The sequence below is a fragment of the Toxorhynchites rutilus genome, chromosome 2 (assembly GCF_029784135.1).
Source record: "Toxorhynchites rutilus septentrionalis strain SRP chromosome 2, ASM2978413v1, whole genome shotgun sequence".
Classification (NCBI taxonomy): Eukaryota; Metazoa; Arthropoda; class Insecta; order Diptera; family Culicidae; genus Toxorhynchites; species Toxorhynchites rutilus.
Window position 1 is genome coordinate 136779015 of NC_073745.1, and position 23764 is coordinate 136802778.

At 37.3% G+C, this 23764-nt stretch overlaps 1 protein-coding gene across 2 annotated transcripts; it reads right to left on the reverse strand.

Annotated features, from left to right (window-relative positions):
- Positions 1–3919: 3919 nt before the first annotated feature.
- On the reverse strand, positions 3920–14623 carry LOC129768150 (SET domain-containing protein SmydA-8). 2 transcript variants are annotated; one of them, XM_055769602.1, is made up of 7 exons: positions 14374–14623; positions 14077–14290; positions 13237–13374; positions 5876–5998; positions 5367–5557; positions 4338–5080; positions 3920–4276 (listed from the first exon to the last, which is right to left on the reverse strand). In XM_055769602.1, the coding sequence occupies exons 2-7, from the start codon at positions 14287–14289 to the stop codon at positions 4029–4031; spliced, it is 1656 nt and encodes a 551-aa protein (XP_055625577.1). In that variant the 5' UTR covers position 14290; positions 14374–14623; the 3' UTR covers positions 3920–4028. The 2 variants fall into 2 exon arrangements, with proteins under 2 accessions (XP_055625577.1, XP_055625578.1); XM_055769603.1 differs by lacking the exons at positions 14077–14290; positions 14374–14623 and adding an exon at positions 13920–14052.
- Positions 14624–23764: the final 9141 nt, after the last annotated feature.

Below are 23764 nucleotides of genomic sequence, written 5' to 3' on the forward strand. Positions count from 1 at the left end.
AATTAATCAAGTAAACGAAGCCAAATGAGGCATGTGGAGGTTTTAGAGTGCAATAAATGATTCTATGGTGTTTAAATATGTAGCACTAGTTTTGTCACCTGTCATTAAGAAGACAAACGCGGTATAATATTATCCAGCATACTGAGCATACTCCCCCTGGCCCGACTGGCTCAGTACTTTTTATTTCATCTTATGTTTACAATTACATATTCTTATTTACTAACTTAATTTTTCGGGTCGCGCTAGAATCGTTCGCACACGTTTCCGTGGTGCTGACTCTGCGCGAACCCCTGTTGTATAACCAAACCGCTATGTTGAACAATCACAATTTCTTATTTACTAACATAAAATTTTTCCGGTCGCGCTAGAATCGTTCGCACACGTTTCCGTGGTGCTGACTCTGCGCGACCTCTGTTGTACAATCAAAACCGCTATGTTGAACTTGCCCCTGGAAATTTGACGAATAAACAAAACTAAAGTGGGGCCGGTTCGACATAAGCGGGACTTATAAATTAAATAAGGGCGCTACAAATACACCTCCCCCCTCTCTTAGGGGGAGCTGCCATACAGATGAAATCCAAATTTCTGCATTACTCGAGAATTAATCGAGCAAACGAAACCAAATTAGGTATATGGAGGTTTTGGAACGCAATAAATGTTTTCACGGTGGTTAGATACTCCACCCCCCTCTCTAAGGGGAGGTGGTCTGCCATTCAAATGAAACACAAATTTCTGCATAACTCGGAAACTAATCAAGCAAATGGAGCCAAATTTGACATGTGAAGATTTTATGGGGCACAAAACGTTTCTATGGTGAATAGATACTCCTCCCCCCTCTCTAAGGGGAGAAGAGGGGAGGGGTCTGTCTTTGTTCTATCATATTTTCTGTATCAAACATTTATTCCATGTAACGGAAAAACATGTTATTTGTAAGTGGTTGAAAAATCTTGAACGAGAATTGTGTCTGAAAATAATCTGATATTATAATGATGAGTTTTGGTAGAAGTACTAGGAATTGTTTAGTAAAAGATAAATTCAACGGGGTCGATTAGAAGATCAATCAACGAACAGTTCTGCGATTGTACTCATGAACTTGCGCTTAGTAAGAAAACGTGAATGTTTGAAGGTATAAATAACAAAAAACAAATTTTTAGCGGGACGAAGTTTGCCGGGTCAGCTAGTCCCATATATTTTAAGATACGAGAAAAAAAATCTTTGTACAGTCAAAATGAATTAAAAATGACCAAAGGCCAAACAAAAATCTTTTTTTCGCGCAATCCTTTTGAAAATTCAAGAAAAAAAAATACGTTACATGTGGAAAAAACAACAAATGCGAACGCATTACAGCAAATTGGGTTTAAAAGAATTTTTTTTCAAAATTTCAAAATGCCTGAAAATATATAATTTTTTGTACCACGAAAAACACTCTGAAAATTCTGAAAAAAAAACACATATACCTAAAATAGACGTAGGAAAAAAAATTAATACAAACTAGAGTAGTACTGAATCTCATAATAAAAAAAAATAAATTTATTTTAAAATTAAAAAAAAAATTAGTATTTGATTTTTTGATGAGAAAATTGCTTGAAAATATTCATTGATATTGATGTACTTTCAATATTATTTTTTTTCTTAATTTCGTCTCGAAGTTATTGAGAATGGCGTAAAAAAACGAATTGGTGCATTTTTCACCATAGATCCTATGTTGTACCATATAAGAAACACAATTAAAGGGTCTACTACCAAAATTTCATATTTAGTACCCTATACAATATTTTCCATACAGCTGGTGATTTGGTTCGGGGGCACCATGCCCGTTGGACATATAAAAAAAAATTTGTTTTGTGCCGCGCAACAATGAAAAAAATCACATATATGTACTGAATCTCTAAATCCGAAAAAAATTCAAAATTTCAATATTTTTTTAGTACTTCAATTTTTGATAAGATTTGAAAGATTTTTGATTTGATAAAAGATTTGAAAAATGACTTGTTTTTAGAAAAAATGTAACCTTTGAACGTTAAGGTGGAATTTAATTGGCTATTATATGTACAGTAGGGTAAAATCGTGATTTTTTTAAGATTTTGCTTGAATTTTCACCAGGAAATGTTCATATCGATATTGCAGCCAAATTAAGAAAGATAGAAGTTGGGTGTCAAAGAACAAATTGTAGAGTAGTTTGAAACCTTTAATTTGGTTGATAAAAACACTCAAGTTCAATATGAATTTTTGGGATAAAATTAATTATTACATATTAAAAATTACTAACTTCGAAATTTTCACTTCCAAAAGGTTATTTAAATCAACTAATTTGGATGTTCCACTACTATATCCTGTACTAAATTTTCTTATCTTTCAAATGAAAACAACAGAATTGGCTTACGCTGCCTACTTTTTAGTGTAGAGCCAGTTTGAGGCAACAGAGTCCGTAAAAAAAGTTCTATAACTCTGCCGTTGTTGTTATTCAAACATATGCGTAGAAAGATTTTTTTTCATGAAATATGATCATCTATCACCTCCGGAGAGATTCTGGAAAAAAAAAATTTTCATGTGAAAGGTAGTTTCTGACTTTGAGGGGATGAATCAAAAATTAAATTCTTCATTTATTTCCAATGAACGAAAAATATATGCATAAAAAACGAAGAAAAAAAATTGTTTTTGATTCGATTATATACAGGATTCGATTATATACAGGATTCGATTATATATAGTGAAAAGAAATCGGAGACTGCATATTATCGAATCCGCCCTGTTTTTGCCATACAGTTGGTGATTTGGTTTGGGGTACTTTTTACTCCCTTACCCGGCCAGGCCCTTCCATATCCTGTATAACGGCTTGAGTGCGGAGCAAATTTTGTGAGCCAAAAATGCGGATGAGTTTGGGTATATTTAAAACAATAACTTTCATTTTTCGAGTGCCATTTCTTAAATCTACCGAAAAATGGATGAATATTGATAAGCTATAGATACTATAGTATAGAATGTAGATTTTTTTAATTTGTACCCCCAATCTGTTCCCGAAATACGAAATCCTATGTTCAAATGTGCTCTCCGCAGTTTGGGCATATAACAAGAGCGCTAAAACGGCTAATATAATTCAGGTGATTATACTTCGTGTAAATGTTATATAATTATACCATTAACCATAATCTCTTGTATTGCATATACATTAGGTGTTCAAGTATGACTCAACAGATTCATAATATGTGGCGAATGTCGTAATGTTAACATAAAGTAATGTTGAATTTAAATGACGTGTACTTTCGCTTCAAAACATAGTACAGTTCGTTTGATTGAAGTGTGAACAATCAATATATTTATCGCATTTAAAACGACGAATCTTGTACCGTAAAAAATCCATTTGCGAGAAGTTTCATTAATTTTTTTTTTTCGAAAGATCTCTGGAGAATGTGAGCGGCGAGTAAAATCAGAAAAACCTACCTATTTTATTCGTTACGTTATTTACTTGTTCTACTATTTCTATTAAGTATATATCTTGGACAAAAAAAAATGCTAGGGATATTGCCTATTGGTTTGTCCATTTGGAATCATAATCCGTCTATTAGTTAGATAAATATTAACGTTCAAAATCTATACATTTTTCCATACGAAACATTGAAATGGGCTCCTATATTAAATGGTTAGATGTAGTCCTTCATCCAAAAATGTTTTGATCTCGTCCTTCGGATCCAAAACGCGGATGAGTACATTACCTTTAGACAACCAGTGCACTGCAGTGAAAAGCGATTTTAGTACTTTCAGTACAGTTTTTTTTTCAACATTTCTATTCATTTCTCTGAATAATTGGCGAAAACCTTCATACGTATTTCGTCGATATATTTGAAATGTTTTATGTGATCGAACAAATTCACACGGGGATCTCGGATTTAAGTAAAATGAGTATCAAAATTTGATTCGAGCCAAGTGTATTTTTCTCTTGCAATCAACAAACCATGGTGAGATCAATACAAAACAAACATGCCTACATAAAAAAATATCCGAAAAACAACCCGGACAACTAATATGGATCACTCCTGTTGCAAACCGAGCAACGTCTTTAACGAGCTCACATTAATCCTAGCCTGTTCGCAGATTTTATGCTCCGGTAACTCATCGGGCTCATGCTGTAACATCCGTACGCATTCTTCTGCATTGAAAAGCGAATCTTCAAGAGCACTTCTAACGGCCGGATTTTTGGAAACCACTCCACGTCGACCAAACTCTGCCAGGGCGGCATGCAGCTCAAATCGGGTTGCTCCAATAACACGTGCTTCGGCTGAAAATTCAAACAGAAATGTGTGAGTTTGTAATCAATGAGTCTATATCTAAATGCTTACCAGGACAAATTTTCTCAAACAAATGGATCAGTTCCTGACAGATTTTAATTTTGTTCATGAGATTGTCATCCGATATAGTTTTTATTGCCTCTGGATGTCCCCCGCCGATAATCTGCGAGAGCGAAAGTTTAACAGCCACGATAAAATGATGGTTTGGAGCCAACCAACGAGAATAATGTGTGATGTACAGGTTGCAGTGTTGTTCGTTGTCTTTTTGCATGGCTTGTTGATCAACGCTGGCCCGAGACTCAATGTTTGAGATATCTTTCGCTTCGACCGTTCCCCGACACTTATTACAAATCCAATCACCGTTCCAGTTTTTCACATTTTCAGGTAGCAACAGCCCGATACAGTTGGCGTCCTTCTTGAAACCCGAACATCTCATCGCACTGAAGTAGGTACCAAATTCAGTCGGGTCAACACAGCGATCGCAGCCACACCGGAACAACTTTGTTTGCAGCAAGTGCTCCATTCTGTTCACAGTGCCCCAGAGGACATCCGAGTAGCAGATGCTCAATCGCTCACCCTTTTTAATCGGATGAGGAGCCCAGAAAACGATTTCCTTTTTCACTGTAAAACTTTTCGACAGGTTCGGGTGACAGGAGTGCTCTATCAAAGAGGCATTATTGTAGACAGCCACGGAAGAAGGCTCGGTCAGGGGAATCTCGTGGGCATTCACTTGCAGTATGCCAACTATTTTCAATATTTCATCTTCACTCCATTTGTTTTCGCACTTGAAGAAACTTTCCGCCCCGAAGTAGAAGGTGTGTACCAGTTATTGGAGCGGAGGTAATGTTATTCAGGAAGGCACAATGTTTACGCATCCATATTAAACGACAAAAACAGGAACGGAAGCGGAAGTAAAGATGAAGTATGAAAAAAGAAAATGTGAATATATAATCAATACTCAATTGCTAGTTTGATTTTCGAACCCACTCCAAAGTACGGTTCATGCTTGGGAAACTATCCAAACAATGCATTGGCCCCACACCTGTACCCTTGGATTCTAGACATCATGACATAACCTACCGTGGAATGAGCTTCGCGACTCCTTCTCGATCGTTGCGCCACTGCTCGGAACCACGCCGATGCTCTTCGTGAGATTCAAGTTTAATTAATGCTTGCCATTTGGCAGGATTCCTCTCAGCTAACAGAAGGCAACGGAGCGGAATCAAACACTGATACACCGGATGTGGAACGTAGAAATGTTGCAGCGACATCTGAAAGTTTACACAAGTGGAAGTAATGTTGTTATGAAGTACGCCGTCCACCTACAATCGCGTGCTCACACCACACCACACTCCCCACCAACCCCACCAACTGCCGTAACGTTTCATGGTTTCGTCAGACGCAGTCAAATTTGCATTGTTTGCATGGTATGATTTTAATCAATTCCAATATTGGCTCAGTTGCAAATTTGCATTGCGACCCTGACTAGCGGCGATGGCTGTTGATGGTTTGTAAATAATATGCTACCTGAGGACAATCATGGCAGAGATAACAAACAGACCAGCTTCCAGATTGGCCAACATACTAACCTTGCTGCCTCTAGCGATGGTAAATTTACATTCTGCCTGGTGATCGGGATGGTTCTGGCATTCACGTTTGCACACCGGCCATCCGCACCGTTCGCACTCCAGGAATTGCTTCTCTACCAGGCCCTGATGAAGACAGATAAGGACTTGATAAATTAGCGCAACTAACAAGTTTGGTTAAAAATTACGTATATTACACGAAAAACTAAGACTAATGGAGTATTTATATAACGTTTACATTAACATTACCCTAAGGACATTCGACTGAGTTCCATTAACCAGGATGTTACATTTACCCAAATGAAGAAGGAAAAATTTAAATGAAATATATGACGATTTTTTGTCAAATCTGACCACCGACTGATAAAATTAATTCGAAAGGTAAAATTACAAGATACAATAACTAGTACTAGATTTTTTCGAATTCAAAGCCTAAATAATTAGAATCAAATTGATAAACACGGAAACACCCCATATTAAAAAAAAACTAGAAGTGGGTTATATCTTTGATAAAACCGCAAGGTAGACGTAGGACTAACATTGACTTAGCAATAAATAAGTAACAAGCATATGAATTTAAGACATTTCATCTTTCGAATAATGTGATTTTCTTACCACTTCGTTTAGCCGGAAAAGAATTATTAACGCTCAAAGGGGGAATTGAGTCCTCCTCGGAAATACCCAGCACAAGTACTACCCACTCCCCAAGCCCCGACAATTGGAATCATCGTTGATCCGGATCAGGACTATTAAGACTTGAGAAGAAATAGATTCCTCCTCGGAATTAAACAGCAAAAAGAAGACTCCCTTCCCAACAATTCCAACTTCCCAATAACGACGATCGATTGCAGCATTCGAGAATAAATAATTTTTAACGCTGCTTTCATAAATGTGATTTCTTCGATATGTCATATAATATACACTTCGATAATATCCACTACACTATATCATAGCGTATTCTTGACTATCAAATCCATAGTCAATAGTGAAATTATCATCGACACCACGATTTTCGCTAAATGCTCCTATCAGTTCAGCCTGCAGAAACTTTTCTGAACTCTAATCCATCAAATTTGGTGTCCCTGAAAAGGGCCGTTGATTATATGCTAAAGTAACAGCACGCCCTCCTCAGAAACGACGGGCCAGCTGGATGTCCTTGGGCATGATGTGACGCGTTTTACGTGGATAGCACACAAATTGGTATCTTCGAATAGGCCGACTAAATATGCCTCGCTTGCCTCCTGCAGTGCCTTAACGGCGGAACTTGGGAAGCGCATGTCGATTTTGAAGTCCTGGGCAATTCCACGAACCAAACGATGCAAAGGTATCTTTCGGATCAGCAATTCGGTCGACTTCTGATAGCGACGAATTTCACCCAAAGCGACGGTTCCCGGTCGGTAGCGATTTGGCTTCTGTGGCTGGCGCACTTTTCCGAGCTGTTTTCGTGGCTGTACGCGAAAAAATAATGACAAAAGCAAAGGAAGCGTCATGTTTTATACCCAGACAGAGTGGAACGTAAACCCGACCCCTTCGATTATATTCGTAGTTCAACCTGAGAGAGAAACGAATAATATCGAAGTAAGTATACAGTAATGTATTTGAATCCGGACGCTTTTTAATCTAGACACTTTGCATTACATTCAATATCATACCACAGCCATAAATTTTTTTGCATGTTGAATTATTGCGATTTATAGTTACTAACCAAGTTTGATACTACTAACCGGTGCGCTTTTCCGAGTTGCTTTCGTAGTGTCTTACCACCGGTAGATTAGGCGTCTGAGTGCGAGCGTCCTCATTTCACATCGCCACATCAACTGAATGGATTTCCAGAGCGTATGCGAGTTTATATACGGTTTCAATAACCTGTTTTCTAAGCAATTTTAAAGCTATTGAAACTAGTTTTCGGGTCAATAATTAACAATTATATAACTCGTGGACATTTTGTCTTTCGAATGAAATGATTATCATACCACGTCGTTCAACCGGAAAAGAGATAATAACGTTCAAAACCTTGCAGTCCAACGTCACTCTCTCGTTTCAAAAACTTTGAACTTTTTTTAGTGTTTAGTTTTATTCTAGACGAAGGGTAGTGTAAGTCATCGCAGAGTTTTATTTTGACAACGTTGTCTACAGGTACTAGATTGCCATAATTAGTTGAAGTTATGACAGCGATGTTGATTGCTACGATATTTGTGGGCGCAAAATATATCGATTTTTTTATATACAACAAATAGCCTAAGGTAATCCTACGTCAACTGAGCGATCGTTTTTCGGAAACAACCCACCTGTAATTTTTTCAATTTCAATCATTTTTTTAGGTACAACTACGTTTTTCTGGTGAAATAACAGTTACGAAAAATGTCACGTTTAGAAGGAATGATTGAAACGTCAATAACTCAATTTGCGGCGAATGGATTTCTCTTATTCTTGTGCCAATCAACGACGAGTTAGGTCATGAACCTATTGGTGATCGGAAATTTTGAGCGGCTGATCGAGCTAAATTTTCACTCCGGATTCATGAGTTCATATCATGAATTCATCTCCATGCAGGTTGATTCTTCTTCGTATATTCTCAACCGTGTTTGTTTCCCTGACTACATCAATTCCTCTGTGCATTTTGATCTGTCCATGAAGCAAGATATCCATGGATATTCAGATTACCAACGATCGAGGATCGCTCCAACGATCTTCGATGAAAAATATAGGGGTATCAATTGTGATAATATGTACTTTACTGATGGGTCCACTATAAATGAGTCCACAGGATTTGGAGTGTTCAACGAATTTTTTAGCACCTCACACAGTCTTCAGAATCCTTGCTCAGTGTATATTGCTGAATTGGCAGCAATTCATTGGGCGCTGGACAGCGTCGCCTCACGACCTGTTGAACACTATTACATTGTAACGGATAGTCTTAGCTCTGTCGAAGCTATCCGTTCAGTGAGGCCGGAAAAGCACTCGCCGTACTTCCTTGAGAGAATACGAAAAATTTTGAGTGCTTTATCCAGACGCTGTTATGTCATTACCTTTGTGTGGGTCCCTTCTCATTGCTCAATTCCGGGTAATGAGAGGGCTGACTCATTAGCAAAGGTAGGTGCGATTGAAGGCGATATTTATCAGCGTCAAATCGCCTTCAATGAATTTTACTCTTTAGTCCGTAAAAATACCATCGCTAACTGGCAACGCAAATGGAACGAAGATGAATTGGGCCGGTGGCTTCACTCGATTATCCCTAAGGTTAGCCTCAAACCATGGTTCAAAAGTCTGGACTTGAGTCGGGACTTTATTCGCACCTTCTCCCGACTCATGTCCAATCACTGTTCGTTAGATGCGCTACTCTTTCGTTTCAATCTGGCCGGCAGCAATATCTGCGTTTGTGGCCGAGGTTACCACGACATCGAACACGTTGTTTGGTCGTGTGAGGTGTATCTTGTTGCCAGATCGAATTTAGAGAACTCCCTTCGGGCTAGAGGAAGGCAGCCCAATGTGCCGGTGAGAGATGTGTTGGCTCGGTTAGACCTTGATTACATGTCCCAAATATATGTTTTCCTTAAATCTATCGATGTTCGTGTGTGATTATCCTTATATCCTTATACCCTCCATTTCTTCCTTTGTGAGTAATTGGTCCGCTTGCTATAAACAGAAGAATGAAATGTAAATTCACAACTGATGTACGAATATATTTAAGAATTAGGTGTGTGTGATTATCAACATTGTAATAATTTCCTTATACCCCATCCTTTTCCTGAGAAAATGTCACCCTTTTAATCTCGAGTCCACCACGAGTAATCGGTTTCCCACATTACTAACCATAGATTTAAGAAAATTGTTCATATATATAGTTTTAAAAATATATTTAAGATTTCGGCTCCTTTAAACTTATGTAACTGAGCCTGTAAAAATAAACGAATTTATAAAAAAAAAAAAACGACGAGTTGTTTGACGTCTAGGTGAACATAAGTTTAAGCACAATCTTTTCGGTTCTCTCCAAACACAGACACCGTAGTAAAAAAGGAATTGTATATTTTTAAAAATAAATTAATAAAAATATGTTTTTTCCTACACGATTTCCAAATCAGATTGAAAGTACTACATTTCACCACCGGCAACGATGTTACACGAGAATTTCCATGTTTTTTGAAGACAAGCCTGGTTTGAAATTTCCGCCGGCCGATTTTGTTTTATTTGATTGAGCATTATCACAAAGAAAAATCATCATGCGTTACCTATTTTGGTAATCGGGTCGCAGCAAACGGTTCGAATCGAATGAATGTTGGTTGGTGACGTTAGTATAAATCGTTTCATTTCAACCATACCCTTCTGTCGAACGATGTGAACCTAGACCGAACCGAGATTTTTTTTGCACTTGGGATTCTCAAAATATATTCCGTTTTCATTTTCACTAACACGATGTAAAAACGACTCCGGCTTTAGCTACATTGAATATGATCCTGACCGAAAGCGTGACAGTGCGAACTCGTACAATTTTGTACGCCATCGTCAGAAGTAAACAACTGCATGGAATTGTATATTTTGATGTATGTTATAATATGTGCCATTAGGCGGTAAATTTATCCAGCATTTTTTTCGCCTGAGACATCAACAGTGCAAATAATAAAACAAATGAGCAATTCAACAAACAAAAGAGATATGTTTAGCTAGCGGATGCGAAGGTAAATCATGTATTATGCATTCTTCCTTTCAAAATCGTTCCCATGAATGTTGTGTGCAACACAAAACTAGGTGCAATAATCCGTTATATCAAACAAATTAGCAAAACCTTTTTCGAATGTAAACATGTTGAAGTAATCAGATGTAAGATTTCATGCATTACTCAAATTTCAAAGCAACGAGAAAAGTAATACTAAAAAGGTCCATTTATACGTTGCTAGTAGCTGAAGGTAGGTTTAGAGTTTCCGTGAACGTGAACGCGGATAAACACTTTTTTGATAATAATTCATCAGCCCATATATAAAACGCGAGGAAAACACCTTGAAACGATACGAATAAACATTCTCTAGTTGAAAAACATGATTAAACAGAATTCAATTCAATTTAATCAATACAATCAAATGATTACTAAGCTAAGGTAGTCCCACGTCAACCTTGCGGTTGTATCATAGATATAAAAGTAAGTAATACTAGCAATACTTCAAATTGAAGATAACATCTATTATTGATACATCACTGCATGTTACCGCAGCCCTAGTGTCTTCCGTGTTGCGGTAACATGGGCAATTGTACAGCGAAAAATGATATCAATACTAGGAGGATGGCAGCGACTGTCATGCGAGGACTTATTTCAGGGTACTATTTGTAGTTTCAAAAGTCTAAAGTAAAGCGTAGTTTACTCAAATCGTTCTGCATCGATCGACACAAATGGTAATCGGAAATGACAAGGGCTGGGTTATAAGGTGGGTGAACCAGAATTTCTCATTCGATTTTACCCAAATAGTTTTACGCTCGAACAGCAATATGAGGTCGAACATTTTCATAATTGAATATGTTACTTCTCTCTCACAATAGATGAGCCAGAAGCGCTAATCCCAAATGCCCTCGATCCCTGGTCTAAGCCTCGGGGACCATTGAGGTGGGCGAGTTTGAAACACGGAGGTTCAAGGTTGACACACATCCGTGCACAAATCAAGGATTCACACTAGAATATTCCTTTTTCAATTTTTTTTTAACTTACAAATTATGCGTGAGTGTTTGCGAAGTTACTGGGTTCGGCCGGCAAGAGTCGAACGGAGGATCCCGCGGCTTCGTTTGTCGCTAGCTGATCTGCGCTGCGAGTTTCTACATCGACTCCTGGCTTAGCGATGATACCAATTTTCGCTGTGCCTTTAATTTAGCAATTACTGTTGGCATTAATTGCTCACTGAAACCTTGATTTGCATTATTTTAAGTTGGACGCCATTTGTTACATGTCGCATTTTCTACCGATTCACTTTCCGATTCAACATTCCCCTCGGTTTCATTCAAGGCCTTAATTTCATGTATGACTTCTTCAAGTACTTCGTATATATTTGTTTCGAATTGTTTCGACTGTGAAGCTCTATGTGTAGTCATTAACTCAGGGTAATATGTTCTAACTAACCGTGTCGCTTTCTTCTGTAATGATTCGATATCTGATGCAAATCTGTCGGTTTTAGAAAATTTTGAAATTTTTTTTTTCGAAATTTTAGAAAATTTTGAAATTTTGAATATTGACGTAAGCGTGCAGTATTTAATACGCTGGCCGACTGACATCCATTGTAGGCATTCTAACATAAATCTTCGTGGAGTTAGTCTATCTAGCTGTAGTAACTGTAACTGAATCCTTGATTTGTGCACGGATGTGTAGTAAGCCGACCTTGAACCTCCGTGTTCCAAACTCGAGCTAGCCTCAGCGAAAAGAGGTCTTAAGAGCCCACCCTCAATGTTCCCCGAGGCCTAGATCAGGGATCGAGGGCATTCGGGATTAGCGCTTCTGGCTCATCTATTGTGAGAGAGAAATAACATATTCAATTATGAAAATTTTCGACCTCATGTTACTGTTCGAGCGTAAAATATTTGGGAAAAATCGAATGAGAAATCATATATAGTTTACAATATATCAAGTTTTTTGTGCATACAGGCAAACCTGTATTTGTGCGGTCCCTTTCCGCGTGATTCCTCGTTTGTGCGATTTTATTATGACATCGGGTCTTAAATCACACAAACTAATCGCACAAATAATAATATCGCACCTAAACAGTCACACAAAGAGAAATCGCACAAAAAGCAACCAATCCATTTTTATGATTTACACAAGCATGAATGAGAACGGTCGATCGAATCAAAACCAAATAAAAATATCTCTTTATTCATTAATCGATTATTCAATCCAGATATTTGGTGTAACCACTTTAGGAACTGCTCACTTTTGTAAGTGTACGCGCACTAGTAAGCCTAAGCTAAGTAAATCTTACTGGTGTCGGGAGAGCAACGTTACTGGAAAGTTACTGAAAAGGAAAGTCTTTGTCAATTTCCTTCGATGGCATGTATATGTATACTCTGTATACTCTAAGAATGTCGGATGACAGTCTCCCAAAAATATTGTTCGCAGCGAGTGAAGTTGAAGTGGAGGTGCGGTCAGTTTGCTGATCCAACCTTGTCGATGAACCTGGAGAACACAGCCTCTTCTTCTCAGTAAAAAATCAATATTGAAACTGCGTGAACTCTCTGTACTCTTACAAAGCAATAGCTTAACTGCTTGACTATAATGGTTGTACTTTCGCTTGAGCTATCAATAAATAGGGCCACTAGAGTGTGCTATTTCAAATCTTATATATATTCTAAAACAAACCGATTATTCAATTGATAAGTTGAAAAGAACTCACCATAAGACATCCCACACAAACAGGCCTAGTGATTTGGGCTGGTCCATGAACTAGCGGTACTTCTTTCAGTACGACCTCGTTAGCTTTGATATCCTTCGTAGCGACCAAATATCGCCCATGACGTTCGTCACTGCAAATCTGTTAGATGGCAATAAAATAAAATAAATTGATGAAAAGCATAATTGAAATAAATGCATGTTTTGTGAATCCTGCCAAATATTGTGCCCGTATAATCAGACTGTCTTATGGTCGGTGTTAAGTCAGACCGGACCATGTGACATTTTAATGATTTCGAGAAAAACGAGCTCGGAGTTTGGTGGGTTATAAAGGATTTTCGTTTAGCATTCAAACAATTTCGATACGTTATTCGTGCTGTACGCGTGATTTTCCAAATCTGGTAAACGTGGTATGTGGCTAACAAAATGCCTAACCTAATGTCATCAATAACTCGAAATTTTCAATTTTGCTACTTGGTTCCCTCTGACTTAACACCGACCATAATCAAGATAAACCAATAAATGTGTATAATGATGTTCTTCATAATTGCAATGAATTTTCAGTGGTATGAATTTGAGCAATATTCATTCCACTTTTCACCAAACTATGTTCGCAACAGAAAGATATCCTGAAACAAGTTCTGAACAATCTAATATTAACAAATAGTTGCATCTTCAAACACTCACGTTCGAAAAAGTTCTAGCTTTTGATGTTGAGAACATCACATCCCACAGACTGTGTGCCTCGGGTCAAGTCACGAAAAGTCTAAACGGCAGTATTTTCTTATCTCCGAAGACGAAGAACATAATCGTAAGTTTTACCTCCCGTGACCGCAAAGCATACCTTGAATGGATGGCAAACATTTTTATGATTTTTCCAATGCTGCTTTTGATGTTCTGTGCTGCAGTAGTAAACTGCGCAACAGCCGGAGCATCGTTTTTTCGCCGTCTCGTTGCACACCGGACAAATTCCCTCACGGGTATCCATCGCAGGCGCCCCCGCTGAGTTAGCTGTGGCCGGGCTAGCTGTCGATGCGCTATCAGCTTCCGTAACCATTCTTTTGGGCACAAAAGAATGCAGAGAAAAGAATTATTTCACTCGGTGGATCCTCACACCGGGAATCCACAAGCCATCCATTACCTTCAATTTATTATTTCGTCGTCGGTTTAGCACAGTGAAATTGCACTTTTTTCACGATTATTTCCTAGCGGCACCAGCTATCTCGAACAAAACTAGTAGTGATATATAACGTCCATAGGATCGAAATATCTATCCCGTATTCGGAATAAATTCAATCTTCTCTAGAGATCACCGAACGTCACTACGCTATCGTTTGCACGATTACACCGAATGAGTTTCCTCCGATTTGGCTGAGTGCTTTCACGTGAAAATGGGGAAAATTAAGCCGAATGCGTCTCGAAAGAAACACACAAACACAGACAACGTAAACACACAGCAAACATGAGTTTTCCACTGTTCTAATCGAGTTTCGTCGCCATTTTCCGCCAATTTGAATAGATTGCAAGAAGCATGTATTGAAAACCATTTGTGAGTATATATATAATATGGAGGATTAAAAATTTGATAGATCAGTTATTTAGTATATATCAACGAAACATATTGTGCTGTACATGAATGTGTTTTCATGTATTTTTAGAACGACAAACCTGCTACGCACGTGCTATTGAGTGTCTCTAATACGCGAACAGTGATGAAGCTGTTTACTTTCAGTACACAGAGGCAGAATAAAGATGATCAATATAACATGATATTTTTTTAATGTTCATATTTTTTTAGATTTTTCAAAAAAGGATGATCGACACTAAAAATTCCGAATTCAATTGAATGATTGACAAGTTTGGCGGGATTTGTTACAGTATCAATGGACTTATAAACAATCACTTCGGTATTTCGTCTTGAATGCTAAAATGATGATGTTAACACCGCGGTTTTGGCTGACGATATGAAGTAATGCACGATAAAGATTTATTTGTTGAGGAAAATAACCAAAAACGTTCCAGAAGATCGACTAACCCGATTGTGTTGGGTGCGGATTTATTTTTCTAGTTCAATAGCAGAACACTCTGCAAAAAAAACACTTGCATAAAATTTAAAAAAACTTGACGAAGCTCTCTTTTGTTATTCTTTTACGTACCAGTGGCCATATTTTCATTTTTTTTTTGTAAATTTATCGTTTCATGTTGCTAAAATATGTTATGTACAAACTCGCTTATACAAGAAGTGTTACACTAGTGCTGTGTGGAAAACAAACTAGTATATAAATGTGAAATCGTGTTGTACAAGATTTATTTATTTATTCATTTGTTTATTTCGTATCGTCTTGGACCTTAAAAGTAAATACAGGGTGGGCCATTTAAAGTGGAAGCATCTGGCAACCCCATAACTTTTGACAGAGATGTCAGATTAACAAATGTCATACCGCGTTGGAAGCGTCATTTTGGTACAATTTTAACCATGGAACAATACACACCTAAACAACGCTCTGAAATTGTTCAGCTGTACATTCAAAATAACTTCTCAATTGTGTTAACTAAACGTGCGTGGAAAAATAAAAATAAAGTTAAAACATCGCCTGGAGACAACACTATACGTCGATTATATGCCAAAATTTAAACGTCTGGTAGTGTTGGTAATGCCAGTCATCTGTCCAGACAACGACCAAGACGTTTCGACGAGAATATTGATGCCGTTCGAGCTAGTGTTGCAGAGACTCCATCGACATCTGGTCGCCCTCGTTCGCAAGAGTTAGGCATCGCTCGAACCACTCTCCGACGCATAATTCGTGTTGATTTCAACAGGACGGCGCTACATGCCATACAGCGGCTGCCACGACCAAATTATTGCGCGAAATGTTCCCCGGAACATTAATATCGAAAAACGGCGATTATGACTGGCCACCGAGATCACCTGATTTGACGCCTCCTGACTTTTTTTATGGGGATATTTAAAATCCAAGGTATACACTGGTAAACCAAGGACCCTGGCTGCGCTGAAAGACAATATCCGACAAGAAATTGCTGCCATATCGGCCGAAACATTGGGCAAAGTGATGGAAAATGCCGAAAAAAGGGCACATTTTGCGGTCAAAGCCAGAGGCGGTCATTTACGAGATATCATAATCAAAAAGTAGAACAAATCTCCTTGGACCAAAATAAATGAATTTCAAAAAAAAATTTTAAAATTCCACTTCTTTACTTTGCTATTGCAAAAACAAATCCTTCCACTTTAAATGGCCCACCCTGTAGTACAGACTTAAACTATCATATGTGTTTTAATCTCTTGATAAAAGTATGTTTTGCTATATTGAAGTCAAATTCGTCTATCACTTCGTTGAATAGCCTGCTAACAACAATCAGGCGCTCGAAATAGGCGAATTAGGCGGAGATTATGCACCGGTACATGCAAGGTTTATCAGGTCCTAATAATTTAATATAATAATTTATAATTTTTATCAGGTCCTACAATATTATTCCGTAATAATTTTTTAACAGGTCCTACAATATTATTCCAATTCTAAAAAGAGCACTTCCAATTCCAACAACACTGATAAAGTGTTACTGTGGTATTGGAATTATGAAATTCTGCTATTCAAAAGCTATTTGTTTCCAATTTTGGTATTATTCTTTGGTATTTTATCAAGATCTAAATGAGGTTTCCTGCTGCACGAGTGATCTACAAATTTGATAAATGTGGAATGTAGCTTACGGAATACTCAACTTAATGCAATCATTAATTCGATTTTTTCAATTTTGCGACTTGGTCTCCTCGGGCTTAACACCGACTATATTAACTCTATGATCATCTGAACATTAGAATTATTTGAAGGATCTATAACATTTGACGATTATATAAACTCAACGCCAGCATAGCACACGGGCTCTTTGTACCTTTATGGGTAGGATTTCTTGCTATGTACATTGCCAGTTGTGGTTGAAATGGTAGTTCAATTGGTGTGATCTTCAGAATGGTTTGTGGGATCCAGAATATATTATATTTATATAAATTCAAAGACAGAGTAGCACGCACTGAATTCGGAAGCGTAAACAAGAGGAAAACACTAAGTTGAGTGTGTATGAAACAAATGATAGATCCAAGGTTGGATCGAGTGAACGATAAATTTCAAAAAATAAAATTGATCAAGAGATAGGAAGGGTGAGTGAGGGATCAGAGATGCCATGTTTGAAGACATGTCCTCATTTTGAAGACGTTTGACTTACTGTGAAGACATTTGATTTTGTGAATACATTTTGAAGACATTATGAAATATGCGAAGACATTTCAGTATGATAGCGTACGTGGTTTGAGAGATGTTATTTCCATGAAATTTTAACTATTGACCGAAAATATAGTCAAAAGACTTTTATCACAGTGTCATTCGATCCTAGTAATTGACGGAGACTTTTGTCTCGGGGTTATTCACTTGCTTTTCTCAGACTTTTCCAAACAGAAATCCACAAGTATAAAGAATGAATTCAACAACAAAGCGGTTTTTACTTCAAATTCTGGAGAATTTCAAGCAGTCTGAATACATCTCTAGAAGACATTAGCTTATTTGCGCCCGAGAATACGGATGATTGTGATATTGTATTTTATTATTTTGGGCCTAAACTACACAATAGATTAACCGAGATCTTTCAAACGACCACTTCTCGAATCGACGGTTTTCCGGTTACATACCGTTTCAATAATCAGTTCCACATATTGTTTTATTCACAACCAAAACTTGAAGGCTGAAATAAATAAATTGAATTATCACAGTTCCGTTTTAGTAGAAGAACTGGGGATATATTCAATCGATCAACGGTTCATCAAGCCAATTATCACTTCTAAACTCATAAAATTTAGAATGTAGTTGCGCAATATATTCTTTGTTCACATTTATTGAAATAAACATCAAAAACTCAAGGTAAGTTTAATGAAATACGCTATATAACAATACCTATTAGAATAAACATTGAAAAAACTATCAAACTTTGTTCAAAAGTAAATTATGAGTTTTAGTTTCCTCCGATATGATTGTGAATACATTTGAAGACATTTTTTCGTACCATGTGAAGACATTTGAAAAAATCACCTGGAATTCCTTTGAGGGATATTATCTAGACATCATGAATTCATTTTACATAAAATGGTTAAAACTGAAGCACTCATAAAAAAAACTGGATAAAACTGGATGATATTTGAAAAAACTGGATGATTTTAGGATTTAACTGTTTGGCTGGATCGGAGGGAAAAAAATGGAAGAATCCAGTTTAAACTGGAACATTGGCAACGCTGGGTGCATGGAAGTATAAATTCTCTAGCAGGTAGAAACAACCCATACAGCAGGTGATCAGATCGAATATATACGGTTATGCTTCTGAATCCGGACGCTATTGAATGTTGAATTGATGTGACTGATAGTTACTATTGTGTCAATTTAGTTTAGTGTCAAACATAGTGTCTAGCTGTTAACAAAAAAATGTAAAAAATCAAAAATCAATGTGAATTTCACAAACCCATGTCCGAAATAAAAAGCACATTCAGAAAATGCTTTTAAATCCGGACGGTCAAAAGTTGACGATCAAATTTCTCATTGAAGGAGTTGCATAAGGGTATGTTAGAAGACTTAGTATGGAGTATGGAGTGTGGAGCAAAGATTTTCGACCCGGGAAACCGCAAAACTCTTCGGTTTACAGCACGGAGTCGATTATATGACCCGTTTGTATGTACGTGGGTAACTTTGTAACTTTGTCTGTAGCGCTGTCCCACATTAATAGAAATTTAACACCCTTCCTGACCGATTGATTTGAATTTTGGAACACACCTTTATCTCTGCAGTCATTATAAAACAGCGTATTTCATGATCTTGAAAATCCAAAATGGCGGCCGCTATAAAATGGCAGATTTCATATTTTCTCTAAACCCCATCAAACGAAAGGGCTTGACTAGTGGTCATTTATGAAAAATTTAAATCCAAAATAGCCGCCAGCACAAAATGGCGGCATATATATTTTTCCAAACCTTATCAATATGGGTATCAAATGAAAGGGTTTGATTAGTAGAATACAATTATTGATGACAAATGTAAATCCGAGATGGCGGTCGCTACAAAATGGTGGATTACATATTTTCTCAGAACCTCATCAATATGAGTATCAGATGGAAGGGCTTGATTAGTAGAATACAATTATTGATGAAAAATGTAAATCCAAGATTACATTACATATTCCCTCATAACCCCATCAATATGAGTAGCTTCGTAGTGTATCGTGTTTTAACCTGTCTCGGCTCAATTCGCTGGTAGAAATAGTTTTTTTGGTGAAAATTATCGTGGAAAATAGTTATTGCTCACGGTGTCTACTATACATTATTATCATGTTATAGTGAAAAGTTGTTCAAATCCTATTATTCAGTTTTCGGTTGCAAATTTTACTCGCTTCTGGCGTTTTTTTTCTCTCTCTCTCTCGTGTACCGTGGTTGTGTGTGCGTGTGGGTGGTAGCCAACATTTAAGTGCATGGTGTTTATATCAGTGGCATTGCATCGAGGAAGGAATCGCTAACTAACACTAATTCTGCCAGCAGGACGATAACCCAACTATATCGAGAAACATCAATATCTCAGCTAAGTACTATCAAAAATTTGCAATTTCAATAACTGTTCCGAAAGCTGAGAGAGAGAGTGTCAGTTAATATTAGGCTGCGATTGTGTGTGAGAGCGTGGCTGTACGGTTGGTGTGCGGTCGTGGAGGATGAGCAGCTACATGGGAATGTATTGGTGTGGGTGCATTGCTTTCCCACTCGGACTCGTCTGCTTGGTACGAGCAGGGTGGTTTGTTTGTTTTCCTTGGTCTAGTATTTGATTGGATAACATAATTTGACTGTGCGATGACTGACGGATGGAGGCAGGCTATTTTGTTTGCTTGAGGCGAACTATTTTCTTGGGGCGAGCTAGTGGTGAAGCCACACCGGTGCAGTTCTGTGTAGTTGTTTATTTCTCGCAATTGCGTACGATTTGTGCAGCCGCATTTTTGCGTGGAGTTGCATAAAATAAAAATATAATATGAGTGATGAACAAAAAATATATTTCGTCGGTTGGAATTTTACAGGACATCTTTCGGCGACCTAACCTCTACCGTCTCGATTGAATAATGCGTTGAAATATAATAAAATGATGAATAATAAAATATACCATCGGTTCGACAAATGTTAAAGAAGTTTCTCGTCGATCTTCTCAGTTTTCCCAAAAATAACCTTAGTCGTGGCGATTGGAAAAATATGTCAAAATGTAATACGCGATGGATAACAAAATATATCGTCGGTTCAAAAGATTCTAAAAAATATCGGTGACTGTAAATTTTCTTCAAATCTCATTTCGCCGAATACTTGAGAGTTCTCGTTTTTAGAATCACATCACTTACCGCAGTGAATCCTAATTTTTCTTAACCATTCCCACTAACAACAGCTATAGAGGCGACCCTTCTGGCCTTCGGACGGTGAATATCATACTAACATTCCTTCCCATCCCCTGGTGACTGTAAGGACGTGGCCGGCGTCGTTATTGACCGTCTAAAGCTCGAATCTCCGAAAATTGCACAACGAGAATGATTTGCTAGCCCCAAGCGTCATTCTGTGTGTTCTTTGTGCAATTTGGTTGGTTCAGGTCAATCACGAAGAGCAACTACGAATTGTACAGTCTACCCATGCTCAAGCTCAAGCTCATAACCCCATCAATATGAGTATCAAACGAAAGGGCTTGATAAGTAGAATACAATTATTGATGAAAAATGTAAATCCAGAATGGCGGCCGGTACAAATTGGTGGATTACATATTATTTCAAAACCCCATCAATATGAGTATCAAATGGAAGGACTTGATTAATACAATACAATTATCGATGAAAAATGTAAATTCAATATGGCGGCCACTACAAAATGGTGGATAACATATTTTCTCAGAACCCCATCAATATGGGTATCAAACGAAAGAGATTGACTAGTAGAACACGGTTGTTCATGAAAAATGCAAATCCAAAATGGCCGCCACCACAAAATGTTTTAAAAAATTTTTTTTTTCAAAACTGCATCAATATGTGTATCAAATGAAGGGGTTGACTATTTGAACACATTTTCTTTTTCTACAGTTAGATGTTTCGTTACATGTCCCTCGATTTAATTTTTGTCTCATCAATGTCCTAGATTAATGAAGAAAGGGGTGTGGTAACTACTAACTGCTAATTGCCTTATTATTTTCTAAATTTTAGTACATCATCTATATTATTATTATGTTTAATCACAATGAAACCGTTGAACTTTATTAGATTATGCAGTAAAACGTACTACTCTCTCCAGTGGTTGAAACAGAAGTGAAAGATTTTTATTTCCTAATTTATTACATGGTTGCTGTGTTTGGATCTTCGGTCTGAACGCCTACTACTTCTAACAAACTTGAAAAGTGTTTTTTACTTATTTATTTTTTTAGTTCTTAGTACATTATCTGTATCATTAGTTTATTTCTCTACAATGGAACCGTTCAACAATTTCTTTAAAATTTTGGATTTGCATTTTTCATAAATAACCGTGTTCTACTAGTCGATCTCTTTCGTTTGATACCCATATTGATGGGGTTCTGAGGGAATATGTAATCCACCATTTTGTAGTGGCCGCCATCTTGGTTTTACATTTTTTTTATCAATAATTGTATTCTACTAATCAAGCCCTTTCATTTGATACCCATATTGATGGGGTTTGAGAAAATATGTAATCCACCATTTTGTAGCGACTATCATATTGTATTTACAATTTTCATCATTAACTGTGTTCTACTAGCCAAGCCCTTTCGTTCGATACCCATATTGATGGGGTGCTGAAGGAATATGTAATCCACCATTTTGTAGCGGCCGCCACCTTCTGTTAACATTTTTGATCAATAACTGTGTTCTTTTAGTCAAGCACTTTCGTTTGATACCCATATTGATGGGGTTCTGAGAGAATATGTAGCACGCTATTTTATAGCGGCCACTATCTTGTATTTACATCTTTCATAAATAACTGTGTTCCACCAACCAAGCCCTTTCGTTTGATACCCATATTGATGGGGTTTGAGAAAATATGTAATCCACCATTTTGTAACGAGTGTCATCTTGGATTTCCATTTTTCATCAATAATTGTATTCTACTTATCAAGCCCTTTCATTTGATACCCATATCGATAGGATTTTGAAAAAAAAAAAAAAAAAATATATATATATATATATATGGCGCCATCTTGTAGTAATTTTGGTAATCTTGTAAAAATACAAAAAATAATTGAATTAATAAAAAAATTGTACAAAACGTGTTTCCATTTTGTCCAGCTACTCTGACGCACCCGTTAATAAGTTCTACAAGAATTAATAAATAATTTCTCTTACAGATTTAGAGATGGACCAGCCTTTGGCTGAAAATCTCTTTAATAAAGAAAGAAAAAAATAATAATTTCTCTCAAAGAAATGCAAAGAAAACAAGTGTCCGGATTACAAAGCAAAAGTGTCCGGATTTCAAAGCATGATTAAAAAAGTGTCCGGATTTAAAATCACGACACGATGAAAGAAACTTCAAATTTTGAACAAATATAACATGATTTAGTGGAATTCTGTGATTCATAACTTTGATGAAGACCTTCTAATACCATAGGAACGCTAATCTTTCATGCTATGATATGTCAATATTTTTTAGTAGTTGAAGTTATATTCGTAAGCGCTTAAGCGTCCAGATTTCGAAGCATTACTATACAGTCTACGCAAATTTATCCGCCGTTTGGTTAACGTCTCAACGCATATTTGATAAACGTTTTCAGGAGGTTTCCGATTCACGTGATTTGCTCTCTGGGATATGGTGCTCAAACCTGTACTGCATATTCTAGTGTGCTTCTTACCAGAGGATAAAAGAGGGTCTTCAAAGCATACACATCGTTGAAGGCTACCGTGTTGCGTCGGGTGAAGCCCATCAAAGCGTGCGCATTAGCAGTAACCACGGAGATGTGCTTGTTTTATTTTATTTATTTACTTGTCTTCGAAATTAGTCGCACAGACAGATTAACTAATCTTATTTTTAAAAATGTTTTTGGATATGTTGAAGTCAAAATCTATAAATACTTCGTTAAAAAGACGACAGCAAACATTAAACGGGTTGTGTTGTCCGTAAGTAGTATGATGAACTGATAGACGAAGGAAAACGGCACGCCGCGTTGTTCTGGCCGGGAGTTTATTTTTTCCAGTAACTTAGAGCAATCCACATTGTCGCGAAAAATGTCGAAAATAAATAGACGCTGCAGCAAAGTTCGTCTACTCGCCAAGCTCGGAAGGCGTATCAGAACACAACGTACCTCATACGGTGGTAGGCGAACCGGATCATTCCTGTCGCTTCTCCAGGGTGGCGACCAATGAAGAGATATAAACCATCAAGTTTGTTGTAGTCGAACGGTTTCTCACAAATCCATGCTGGTGTTCAGAAATGATACAATGCACGTGCGGATAAAGAGAATTGTATA

What these genes read in the sequence shown, in the direction of transcription:
- LOC129768150 (XM_055769602.1), bottom strand. Translation starts at nt 14,289, where the DNA reads ATGGTTACGGAAGCTGATAGCGCATCGACAGCTAGCCCGGCCACAGCT. An exon ending in ATGTTTGCCATCCATTCAAG is followed by an intron (nt 13,375 to 14,076) that starts GTATGCTTTGCG and finishes GCCATCTAACAG; the next exon opens with ATTTGCAGTGACGAACGTCA. An exon ending in GTCGCGAAGCTCATTCCACG is followed by an intron (nt 5,081 to 5,366) that starts GTAGGTTATGTC and finishes CGGGGCGGAAAG; the next exon opens with TTTCTTCAAGTGCGAAAACA.